Source organism: Manis javanica, chromosome 4, assembly GCF_040802235.1.
Source record: "Manis javanica isolate MJ-LG chromosome 4, MJ_LKY, whole genome shotgun sequence".
Taxonomy (NCBI): Eukaryota; Metazoa; Chordata; class Mammalia; order Pholidota; family Manidae; genus Manis; species Manis javanica.
This window is the reverse complement of record NC_133159.1, coordinates 125,079,190-125,092,537: the sequence shown is the minus strand read 5'-3', so window position 1 is coordinate 125,092,537 and position 13,348 is coordinate 125,079,190. Positions and strand designations below refer to the sequence as shown.

The following is a 13,348-nucleotide window of genomic DNA, read 5'->3' as shown; positions in this document are numbered from 1 at the left end:
GCAAAACTTACTTACGTATTTTACATCAGGCATATTTCTAGATGTATCAGGTCCTCTCCTCACCTCGAACATTCCCTCTTGGCCCATCTATATTTGAGTGGGTGTTGTGTGAAAAGCCAATGCAGAAAATACCATAGAATAGCAGTTTTGCAGTCTGGCTGTGCACTCCACTGGGGAGCTTCAGGAAATGACTGATACCTGACTGCACCTTCAGAGAGTTTGATTTGATCAGCCTGGGCTTTAGGAGTTTAAAAGCTTCCCCAGTGATTCTAATATGCAGCTAAATTTGAGAAGCTTTGCTGTAAACAAAAGATGACATCATCATCATCATCAAAGACAACAGCTAATTTTGGGGGAGCGCTTACCATGCAATGGATGTGTGTTGAGCACTTTAACTGCGCTATCTCATTTAAGCCTCACGACTCCGTGAGCTGTGGTGGCCGTGACAGGTGTGGAGCTTATGTCACCAGCTGGTAAGTAGCAGAGCTGGGAGACAAACCCTGGCACTGTGATCCAGCGGTAGCACTTTTACCTTGCCTTGCCAAGACATGAACTTTGCCCTCAAGTAACTCACAGTCATGTTTAGTAGGCAGAGAATACATACAAATGAAACTGGAGGAGTGGAGGGGAGTTTTCAAAAGTGTTTTATTAGGGAGAACAATCAATGCAGCATATATTCCTATGTAAATGCTAAAGGAACATAGTCTGCTTAAAGAAAATTGGGGGGTGTTGAGAAAAACATTCTAAAGAAAGTTTCCTTTCTGAAACTTTCCTGTATTAGAAAAATGCAATATAGTCATCCCTGAGTAGTCACGGTGGACAGGAATATGGGGTTCTGCGAATTAGTTTTGGACAATTAGAAATCAACCCTGAATCTGTGGGCAAGTACATTCTATGCAAACCACCTGGCTTCTACACAGAGAGAGAGAAACAGAAGGGATGCAGTGGATATTCTACAGTTTGCATGTGCATATATATATATTTTATTAAGGTATCACTGATACACACTTTTATGAAGGTTTCACATGGAAAACATTGTAGTTACTACTTTCACCCATATTATGAAATCCCCTCACGCACCCCTTTGCAGTCACTGTCCATCAGCATAGTTAGATGCCATAGACTCACTACATGTCTTCTCTGTGCTATACTGCCTTCCCCATGACCATTTTGTTGAGAATTTTTATCATGAATGGATGTTGAATTTTGTCGATTGGATCATCTATGGAGATGATCATGTGGTTTTTCTCCTTCTTTTCACTGACGTAGTGGATGATGTTGATGGATTTTCGAATATTGTACCATCCTTGCATCCCTGGAATAAATCCTACTTGATCATGATGGATGATCTTTTTGATGTATTTTTGAATTTGGTTTGCTAATATTTTGTTGAGTATTTTTGCATCTATGTTCATCAGGGATATTGGTCTATAATTTCCTGAGGTAGGCCTGTATTACAATATATTTCCCTCTAAGCATGGCCTTCACTGCATCCCACAGATTTTGCAATGTTTAATTATTGTTGTCATTTGTCTCCATATATTGTTTGAATTTTTATTTGGTCATTGATCCATTGATTGTTTAGGAGCATGTTGTTAAGTCTCAATTTGTTTGTGAGCTTTTTGTTTTCTTTGCATAATTTATTTCTAGTTTCATACCTTTGTGGTCTAAAAAGCTGATTAGTATAATTTCAATCTAAAAATTTTTAAAAATTATTTTGGTATCATTAATATCCACTTACATGAGCAACATTGTGGTTACTAGATTCCCTCCATTATCAAGTCTCCACCACATACCCCATTACAGTCACTGTCCATCAGCATAGTAAGATGCTATAGAATCACTACTTGTCTTCTCTGTGTTATACTGCCTTCCCCGTGCCACCCCCCTACATTATTTGTGCTAACCATAATGCCCCTTCAATCTTTTTTAATTTACTGAGGCTCTTGCCCTAGTATATGATCTATTCTTGAAAATGTTCCATGTGCACTTGAGAAGAATGTGTATCCTGCTGCTTTTGGGTGGAGTGTTCTGTAGATGTCTATTAGAACCATCTGTTCTAATGTGTTGTTCAGTACTTCTGTGTCCTTACTTATTTTCTGTCTCATTGATCTGTCCTTTGGAGTGAGTGATATGTTGAAGTCTCCTAAAATGAATGCATTGCATTCTGTTTCCCCCTTTAATTCTGTTAGTATTTGTTTCACCTTTGTAGGTGCTCCTTTGTTAGGTGCATATTTATAATGGTTGTATCCTCTTGTTGGACTGACCCCTTTATCATTATATAATGTCCTTCTTTGTCTCTTGTGACTTTCTTTGTTTTGAAGTCTATTTTGTCTGATACAAGTACTGCAACTCCTACTTTTTTCTCACTATTAGTTGCATTAAATATCTTTTTCCATCCCTTCACTTTTAGTCTGTGTATGTCTTTGGGTTTGAAGTGAGTCTCTTGTAGGCATCATATAAATGGGTCTTGTTTTTTTATCCATTCAGTGACTCTGTGTCTTTTGATGGTTCATTCAGACCATTTACATTTAGGGTGATTATTGATAGATTTGTACTTACTGCCATTGCAGGTTTTAGATTCATGGTTACCAAAGGTTCAAGGGTAACTTCCTTCCTATCTAACATTCTAACTTACCTCACTTAGTATGCTATTACAAGCACAATCTAAACATTATTTTTTTTATTTCCTACTTTTTCTTCCTCCTCCATTCTTTATATATTAGGTACCATATTCTGTACTCTTCGTCTGACTGACTTTGGGGGTAGTTGATTTAATTTTTCATTTTTTTATTAGTTAATTGTTCTACTTTCCTTACTTTGGTTTTATTTTCCCTGGTGACAGCTACTTAGCCTTAGGAACTTTCCATCTAGAACAGTCTCTCCAAAATACACTGTAGAGACAGATTGTGGGAGGGAAATTCTCTCAACTTTTGCTTATCTGGAAACTGTTTAATCCCTCCACATTTAAATTGTAATGTTGCTGGGTAGAGTATTCTTGGTTCAACGCCCTTCTGTTTCACTGCATTCAATATTTTATGCCACTCCCTTCTGGCCTGTAAGGTTTCTTTTGAGAAGTCTGATGATAGCCTGATGGATTTTCCTTTATATGTTATCTTTTTTCTCTCTCTGGCTGCTTTTAATCCTCTGTCCTTATCCTTGATCTTTGCCATTTTAATTATTATTTGCCTTGGTGTTGTTTTCCTTGGGTCCCTTGTGTTGGGATATCTGTGCACTGCTATGGCCTGAGAGACTATCTCCTTCCCCAGATTTGGGAAGTTTTCAGCAATTACCTCCTCAAAGACACTTTCTATCCCTTTTTCTCTCTATTTCTCTTCTGGTACTCCTATAATGTGAATATTGTTCCATTTGGATTGTTCGCACAGTTCTCTCAATATTCTTTCATTCTTAGAGATCCTTTTTTATCTCTGTGCCTCAACTTCTTTGTGTACCTGTTCTCTAATTTCTGTTTCATTTACTGACTCCTCTACATCATCTAATCTGCTTTAAAATCTTTCCATAGTATGTTTTACTTTGGATACTGTATTTTACAAAAATTTCTATCTCATTCTTGAGTTCCTCACTGAGTTCTTGAATATTTTTCTATAACTCCATGAGCATGTTTATGATTTTTATTTTTAAGTATCTTTCAGGAAGATTGGTGAGTTCAGTTTCACTTGGCCCTGTTTCTGGTGCTTGTGGGATTTTGGTTTGAACCAGGGTCTTTGACGTTTCATATTGGTACATGGCACCCTCTAGTGCCCAGAAGCTCTACTCTCTGGAGATGCCCAGCCCCTGGAGCAATGGTGGTGGTTGCAGGCGAGCAGTGCTGGTGCCTGCCAGGAGAAAAGACCTCTTTCCTGCTTCCCCATTGTAGTGCCTGCCTCCACTGTCAGGGCCAGTGGGCTGAGTGTGCAGGGAGGAGCCTCTATGCTAGGCACTTGTAGCTGCCATAGGCAGGGCCACCCTTTGGCTGGCCTGGTGCAATGGCAGGGGCAGCTGGTTTGCAAGCCGATGCCAGCCATGAGGAAAGAGCAGCAAGCAGGCTGCCTATCATGGTGGGAGTCCTCATAGCTGAATTTCCAGCCATGGGGATGGAGCGCCTGAAGCTCCTGAAAGTTCCCAACCTCCTGGGCTGAGTGTGCCAGGATGATTTTGTCCTCCTGTCCTGTCTCCTGAGCATCAAGCTCTGTGCAATCCTTGCTCCTTTTGCAGCACTCTCACTGTTAGGAAGTCTCTCAGACTGCCCACCTTTCTTTTGTCCCAGAGTGGCTGGTTGTGGGTGCCTGTTCTCCACAAGTGACTGGAATCACAGTCTCTCCAAGTATTCCACCTGTCTTAGTATTCCAATCCCGCTAATCTCCAGAGCACCATATAATGTAGGTTTGTGCTCCCAGAGCAGATCTCCAGGGATGGGTGTTCAGCAGTCCCAGGACTCTCCCCGCTCCATTTCTCTTCCTCCCACCAGTGACTGGTGTGGGGGAAGGGCTTGGATCCCACCGGATCAGGGCTTTGGTACTTTACCCTTTTCTGGTGAGGTCTGCTCTGTTCCCCAGGTGTAGACAGTCCGCTACAGCCTTCTTTTCTGTTGCTCTTTCAGGATTAGTTGTTTGGTGTATTTTCATATTATATGTGGTTTTGGAGGAGGTTTCTGTCTCACCTCTTACACTGCCATCTTTAAGCCTATCTTCCCATATATTTTTTAATATATTGTAATCTATGTATGAAAGTTTTTTGCATTAATGTTATCACACTACTAATGTTGTAATACTATCTGCTTTTTGATTAACTTTATACCAAGAACATTGTCTATACATTATGTATACATAGAGACATATATCTCACTCTTTGCAATGGCTGCAAGGTATTCCATTACATGGCTGAGCTACAATTTGTTTAGCTAACTCTATGTCTGTGCCTTTTATTTATCTTTAAATTTTAAACTTGTTTTTGAAAAATTAAAGCTATACCTACCTTTACATGGTTAATAAAGAGCTATGAAGAGTTCTATTCTCAGGAGGTAATTGGAATCCTTTTTTATAGCTTTATTGAGATCTATTTCACATACAATGAAATACCCTTAAGGTGTACAGTTAAGTGGGTTTTAGTATAGTGATTAGTTGATTGGGGTTTTGGGCTTTTTTTTCCCAGAATCCTTCCTTAAGGAAATGTTGTGTTGTGCCACCATCACTACAATCAATTTTAGAACATATTCAACACCCCAGAAAGAACTGTCATGCCCATTAGCAGTCACTCCCCATGCCTGTTCCATCACTACACATCCCAGCCCCAGGCAACCCTAATCGACTTTATGTCTCTGTAGATTTGCCTGCTCTTGACATTTCACCTTAATGGAATCACACAATAAATATGTGGCCTTTTGTGGCTTCTTTCACTTAGCATAATGTTTTCAAAGTTCATCTATATTGTGCTATTTATCAGTAGTTCATACTTTTTTATTGTCAAATAATATTCTACTGTATGAATTTACCACATTTTCTTTATCTATCAGTTGTTGTGTTTTGGAGTCTTTTCTACTTGTTGGTTATTTTTAGTGATGCTGCTGTGGAGAAAGTGGATGTTCCTATGTCCAGGATCCTCACCTGGCCCTAAACTACTTGATGATGTAATTGGCCTACTGCTAGGCTAATGCTCCCACACCCATAGGCAAGGAGCTATTATCGACTAAGTCACTATATAAAGAGCTCCGCTCAGTGCTCCAGACGAAGGCAGAGACGGAAGTGGATTACAGACCTGCAGACTGCTGGATGCAGACATGATTCTACTGCTTGACTTACCACCATGAGAATAAAGCTGGATAAACCCTTTTACCCCAAGAATGTTCCATTGTCATTTCCTGATCTCACTGAATCCATAGTGAACTTGTCCAAAGCTGAAACTCTAGTACATTCATGTACTAGATTTTGTGCAGATGAATGTTTTCATTTTTCTTAGGTATAAAGTGTTTGGTTTTAAGAGCCTTTTTTCAATTCACCTAGTTTTCATAACTTTTTAAGTGATATGCCTCCCCCTTTTTTCCACTTTAGATGGTATCTATCAATTTCCTACTAAGAAAAAAGAATTTATGGCTCTTACACTACCTACTGTGCCCCCCATTTCTACTGATCTTGGTTATACCTTGATTTTAGACCACCCATGTATTATATTCCACATGTAGAAAAATTTGGGAAATACAAAGGTGGCATGTTTTTACATTAGCAAGGTTTGTAACATTTGCATTCTTTATCTTTAATATTTTTATTCAGATGTTAACACAACACCCTCTCCCCAGCATTTTTGGTGTTATTATCCAAACGCCATTCACCTTAGGACTTAGTGTATGTCTGCACCCAGACAGAAGGAAGTGGAACCTAAAGCAGTGCTTCTCAATGCGTGGTTCCCAGACCAGCAGCAGCAGCAGCATACTTGGGACATTTTAGAAAAGCAAATTCTTAGGCCTTCCCCCAGAGCTGCTGAATCAGAAGCTCTGGGAACAGGTCCTAGCTGTCTGTTCAACATGCCCTCCAAGTGATTCTGATACACATTCAAATTTGAGAACACTATCTTATGTATCCTCTTTATTTCATTTTTTTCTGAAGTATTCCCCAAGGTTATTTTTACACAAGATGAATGGGTGGTAAACTTTTATGCCTCAAATATCTGAAAATACTTTTATTTTCATATCTGACTTGATTGATGGGCTCACTGGTTTCTAGCCTCATGATCAAAGTTCCTTGAAAACTTTTTAAGTCTCACCACTTTTTATCGTCTAATATCCAGTGTGATTGAGGAGATGTCTGGGGGGTGGGTGTTAATGTAATTCTTTCATTTCTTTGTAAGTCACCTGTTTTTTTCTTTATAGAACCACTAAAAGAGCTGCTTCTTATTTTGAAAGCCTTCCTTACCCTCCTTACCCTGACTTTTCTGTCCGCCTCATTTCGGCAGTGTGGTGGTGTGGAGCATAGCCAAGAGAGAAGCCATCTGCGGCAGTCCTGCAGCGTGCCTCAATGTTGGGAACGCCACAACAGTGATCTTCTCGAGGTGCCGGGACGAGATGTTTGTTACTGCTGGCAAGTGTGTGTCTGCAGTCAGGGTTTTCAGAACTCACAAGTCACTATATTTGCTTGTGCAGAAACCACGGTCATTCCAATTTGGGGGCACGTGTTTTTAGTCCTAGAGAAATATATACCTTACATTATAATTTTCATGATTTTGTAGTCTTTACAGATCCTTTCAACTGCAAGTCTCTTAAATATGGTTATTTGAAAATTCTATGCTTCCTGCTGAAAAGGTTCTGTTTATCTGCTAAATTCGTTTCAGGTTCATATCTGTTTGTTACTGATAACACATAGCCTGCAATCCATGCTCATCAAGTAATTTGCACAGCTGCACAGATTCACTTACTGGATGATGTTTCTTACTACCTGTTCTTGATTTAGGTCTCATGAAATGATAGGTCACAGATGAACTGTGACAGGAAGTTTCAGATGTTTGACTATTAGCCTTATGAGATAATTTCCAGTAGAGTCAGCTTTAACCAGCTAATGGGGCCCAAGCTGAGGGTCTGAACAGAGGCCAGCATCTGTCTAACAGAAGAAATTAATTTACAGATTCACCAATCAGAGCCCTGCTTGGAGTTTGAAGGGAAAGTTAAGCCTGTTCTCTTTTATATCATATACCAGTTCAAAAGTAAAAAATCTGTGCATGTAGGGTTGAGATATATGCTGGTGGGACTGGCCTTTTCACCCCATCTGTGTGTCCTGTCTGTGAAAGGCACACATTGGTGGCCACTTTTCCAGCCAGAATAAAGAATTTGTGCTGCTCTATATCTGTACTGTTTCCTGTCCCCACCTTATGATATGCAGCATACATTTGTTCTGTGGCTAATTGAGGAAGGATTTCTCCAGAGGCCATGAAACTACCTGGCTATCATGAAAGCCAGTTAGGGAGCAGATGCTATTAGGCCAGTACTCTGATCCTAAAGCAGCTGACCATGTCCTACCCTGTTGGGAGGCCACTGGTGACCAGGAAACTCTTAAGCTCTTTCAAGGTTCAGCTGCCTTCAGCTGCAGAGCAGTTTCACAAGGCCTTTGTTTTATGGGGGTCTATCCACTCCTCAGCAGCTGCTTAAGCAGCAGGCATCAGTTCATTCTGATAGCCATGGACAAGATTTCTCCAGGCGTCAAAACTTGAATATAAGTTAAAAAAATTGTTTTAGGAAAATTTCTATACTGCGTCTGCTTTAATTTCATGTGACACTGATAACTGAGAAAATGTAAGCACCATTACATAACATTTCTGGTATGGTGCCCACATGCCCTGGTTGACCATATGGCCCCAATTTCAGGGATCCCATTATGTTGTGTCCCCCATGAGATAACCTGCAAACTCCAGTATCTTAGCAGCCAAATGATGTTTGCCAGGAAGGACATGGAAAAGCTGATTTTTTTGGAAAGTACTCAAAATAAGTATGTATATAAGATATATGTGTGCATTCAGATAAAGAATTCAAAATACTTATTGAGCACTTACTTTGAGTGTAACTCTGGAGGCTAAAGAAAAAAAGGAAAACTGAACTTAATTGATACATTGTTTAATTAGCCTTTTCTGCCTTAGGATATTAGCTGAAGTCTTTGTGATATTGACTGTAACATTTTTCTACAATTATTAATTCAGATTAACTCAACATACCATGATTAAGTACCAATTATATACCAAGTCTTGTGTTAGGTGCTGATTTTGACTCTTAGTTGCTTAGTTTCATTTATCCTTCCTTGAATGAAGTGCTTCCCTTTTAAAAATGTCCTCACAACTCAATACCTTAAAAGCAACATACTTCATGAACCCAGGTTTGTTTTTCATTTGTTTATTTGTTTACATTTATGTTGGTTCATATTACAGTAGAGAGTATTCACTTTGAAGTGAGAGAAAGGTAGGTGTGAATCCCTGCCGTGCTGTGTGTAGGCTCTGTGTTTTCTCATTTGGAGACTGGGGATCCATAAAATCTGCCCCATCCAGTGGTTGTGAGGACTGAGTGGAAGATTGTAGGCAGAGTGCTAGGCCATCACAAACCCTCAAAAATACCTAGTTCTGTTCAACTTGTTCTTCAAGAGAATACAGAAAACAGAGATGAGAGGAAGCAGCTATTCAATGGATATCCATTTGATTGTGAGTTTTTTTGCAGTGGAACAATTCGAGTATGGGAACTGGATCTCCCAAATAGGAAAATCTGGCCAACTGAGTGCCAAACAGGACAGATGAAAAGAATTGCCATGAGTATTACAGTAAGTATTACTTTAAGTGTTATTGTAAGTAACGATATTAGTACAAGGTCCTAACATAACTGACCAAGGCATGTGTGTGTATGTGTGTACATACATGTGTACATGTGCCTTGGGTGGGGGAGTAGGGAAGTGAGGTCTGGACACATGGGATGTTAATTGAGAGGCACAAGTGAGGGAGAGTCTTACTTCCAGGACTAACTTCAGAAGTTAGAAAGGAGCTGCCCAGACACAGCCCTGGGACTGTCTTCTTTTACTGGAACTGGACTGTCATTAGACACTGGGAACCTGCCTCACCTAGAGGGAAGCAGTGTAGCCAGTGGGTACTCAGAGGCCACAGCACATCCCTATGCCACTTAGGTTATTTCTGCCACTGGAAATGAAGTATCTAAAATAAAACTCATTGTTGAAATGCAGCCTCTTGTGTAAAGAGGAATTAGTCATGTGTTTTTAATGTGGACTAAAACATTCATACATATAACTCCATTTTCCATTGACTTGTTCCTTCTGTTTAATGCATAATCATTTTATGAATATAGACTTTGGAAAATGAGATAAAGCGAATGCATAATGTCTCTGGAAGAGCACACCTTCATCTGGGGAACCCTTTGGAGGTGTCTCAGGAATTGAACTGGCAGGGTATGCATACACATCAGACACAAATAGGCATCAAGTGAAATGCACAGGCTAGTAGGAGTCCAATATTTCCTCCAGGTCTGAGTCTAGCCCTGATTCTGCTCCCTCAGAGTTTTTCTTACCAATCTTTGAGTCTGAGGAAGTGAAAGTAGCCGTGAGCACCTTTGTAGGTCTTCATGGGGTTTCAGAGAAAGTTCTTCCCATCCCTGATCAGGGGCTCATGGCATCACTGGGGAAACCCAGTCTTCAGGTTGCTTTATTCTCTCTGATCCCCAGATGGCCAGTGATGACAGTTTTTTCTACATTGGCACCACAACTGGAGATATTCTGAAAATGAACCCAAGGACTAAACTGCTGGTAGACACTGGGCCTGTGAAGGACAAATTCAGTCTGGTGAGTAGACAACATCACATCAAATTCTGCTCTGGCCTCTTGTTATCTAGTGATTTCTTGCCTCCGTTGGTAGCACAGACTTACATTAAGAAAAAGTTCATGGTGTATCCAAAGCCCAAAACCACCAGGGGCATTGACTGGTTCCCTAAGCCGTTGTCTCTTGTTATATTCAGGACAGAGGTATTCCTAAGGTGTCCTCAGTTAGGGAATCAGAACTGCACCTTTTCCCACATCTGCAAAGCATAGGCCTGTGGCTTTGTGATTTGTACCTACATTGGGTCCAGCATTTGGGCAGGCTTGTTGCCACGTGTATGAGGACTGTGATCTTTGATCTGCAAGACTGTCTATATGTATATATATATATATGTATATATAAATTTTTTTCTAATCTTAGATTAGAAATAACTATATCTTATGTTTTAGCCTCAACCACTGTTTTATCATGAATAAGACCTAAACATTTTCAATTGTTTCTATTTGCAGAATTCCTAATGATTCTAGTTAAAAGTTCTATAAAAGACTGACATTTAAACCAAAATAAAAAGCCTATGATCAAAGGGTGAGTTTTCTGAATAAGTGCTTCTATTTTTAGTACCTCCAGAGAATTACAAGGGTTGGTTCTACTAAACTTTGAATCTGAAAGCTGTGCTAGGGTCTGCACCTGCCTCTCTCAGGTATGGTAATAGAACAGATGGATCCAACTAAGCTTAGATACTTTCCTACTTAGAAGATATTCCTAAGAAACTGAAATATTGCACCATGTTCCTGGAAGATATCAGAGTTTTCTTAATCACACAACCATTTAATAGTCAAGATTTATGGAGATGCCTACGAGTGGAAGAAAGCTATAGTAGTGGTAGAGAAGAGTTTAGAAATAATCCTACAGGACATCAAGGTATAGACTAGTTCACTGTTTTTCAAATTATTTTTAGGAAAGAGATTCTAATATATTAAACACATCAGTTTACAGGAGGGTAAGGCTTAGAGCCCAGCCACTTCCCACTCCTGAGACACCTCCAAAGGGCTCTGTAAAACACTTTGTGAAAAATACTGATCCAGCTCTTTTTGCCTCCCCAGCACTTGGTATCTAAGTGCCTTTCCAAAGAAGATGCCGGCTCTCTCAGTGTTCCTCAAACTTTGGTACTTAAATGCCATCCTTGGTGGCACTATGGATGATTTAATTCCTAACCATTCCAGTCTGATGGTAAATTCTACAAAGTAATGGTTCCAAGATGCATTTTCTTCACATGGAAAGAAAATAATTCTTATGGGATGAATAGATAGGAGGCATCGTTGAAGACATTTGGTTGGAATATCATGTCCCTTTGGGCAGTTACCCATTTTGAAACTCTACTTTAATGTTTGCTCTATGGTTAGAGAGGTAAAGAATTGGAATGGTGTCCAATGGACCTATTAGGCATACAGCACTAGAATGAAGATGATGATGATGCTAATAATAATAATATTAAAAAAACAGTACATGGTCAATAAATGTCCAGACATGGAGCGAAGCACCATTATCTCATTCGATCCTCACCACAATCTGATGGGATAGGTACCATTTCACCCCTGCTTTATGGATGAAGAAAGTGAACCACATACCATTTGAGATCTCATGGCCGGCAAGTAGTAGAGCTGAGATGTGAACTCAGGCCGACTGGTTCCAGGACTTCTACACTGAACAATATCATCTATAGTTCCAAAATGGTGTATTTGGGAATTACACACAGGTGACTTTGAGGCTCCATTGAACTCTTTATCCCTGCTTCCCCAAACTTCCGAACAAATGCTAATAAGAATATTCAGTCCAGAGATGATTCCTCGCTGGCCAGGCATTCATCCCCTCATCTTGCTGCGGCACTTTTAGAATTGGGTGAAGCACATAATTCTGATTCATACCTTCATATTCTTGAGCCTTGGCTTCTCTTTTCAAACATCATGAAATGCCCTTTAAACTAGAACAGGTAAAATACAATATAATATAACTCGAAAGGATGTAATACTTGTTTCATGATATCAAGTGTCATTAAGACACAAACCCATAAAGTCATTAGCTATATTATTATTGAAAGTTTTAAAAGAAAATGTTGGTCATGCACAGTTTAAAATTAGAGCTCCAGAGTAGGTGCTATAAAAAGGCCATCGTACATCTGCAAACTTTGAAGATGACTTTGAATTTGAACATTTCCTGTTATGGTGAGATTATGTACTGCATGCTTCAGTTCAGGAAATAGAGTCACCAGCAATATGGAGTCTGTCATGCTTTCTTTGGATGTCGAATACAGTCTCTTTGCTCTAGAAGAATTAAGTTCTGGTGCAAACAGTGGCAGCTAAGGAACTAATGGCGTGGCTGTGCTTACTTATGCCTTTTGCTCTAACTTTCTTTGAGTGCATACAAAGTGCTAATTCTTAATACATTCAAAGCACACAGGTGGTTCCAAAGGGAGGAAGTTTGGGAAGCCTGTTTGCTCCCTGCAGGCCCAGGAGGGCTACTTCCAGTTGGTACCGAGCCCTTTTGGCTGGCCCCACGGTGCACCCCAGGTGGTACCACCAGGAGCTTCACCCAGGAAATGTGTGGCTTCATTACATGTCCCCGCCAGGCCCATTGTGTCAAGTTTGCATTGATTCCTAAGGAGGAAACCCTTTGTGCTTTTTCTCAATGCTGTTTCTCCCCACAGGGAGTGTCAGCTATCAAGTGCCTGAAGATGGGGGGTTTGTTAGTGGGTTCTGGAGCCGGACTGCTGGTCTTCTGTAAAAGTCCCACCTACAAACCCATCAAGTAAGTTCCAGGCTCCACAGGGGGTGGGATGGGGAGAGACTCAGCAGAGGGAGGTTTGCTTAAAGTCAGCAACTAAGCTATACTGGCAAAGTGGTATTTGGTTAAAGAACTCCTCTTACTGTTTAAATTAGTATTTAGAATCACAACGGATGGTGGTTTCTTTACCGATGAGAAGACAATGGCTTATGCTGAATCCAGCCAAAGTAGCTCACTATTGCCCAGGGAGACACTGCCCTTCTAATAAGTGTGTAAATTATTA

At 40.2% G+C, this 13,348-nt stretch overlaps 1 protein-coding gene across 2 annotated transcripts in view; it reads left to right on the top strand.

The window, feature by feature from the left end:
* LOC140849022 (cilia- and flagella-associated protein 52) overlaps positions 1–13,348 on the top strand; it is a 51,238-nt gene that overhangs the window by 13,104 nt on the left and 24,786 nt on the right. For both annotated transcript variants that reach the window (XM_073234802.1, XM_073234801.1), the window contains exons 4-7: positions 6,946–7,074; positions 9,185–9,284; positions 10,194–10,310; positions 12,989–13,089. In XM_073234802.1, coding sequence (XP_073090903.1) covers positions 6,946–7,074; positions 9,185–9,284; positions 10,194–10,310; positions 12,989–13,089 — 447 coding nt within the window. The remainder of the gene's footprint in view (positions 1–6,945; positions 7,075–9,184; positions 9,285–10,193; positions 10,311–12,988; positions 13,090–13,348) is intronic.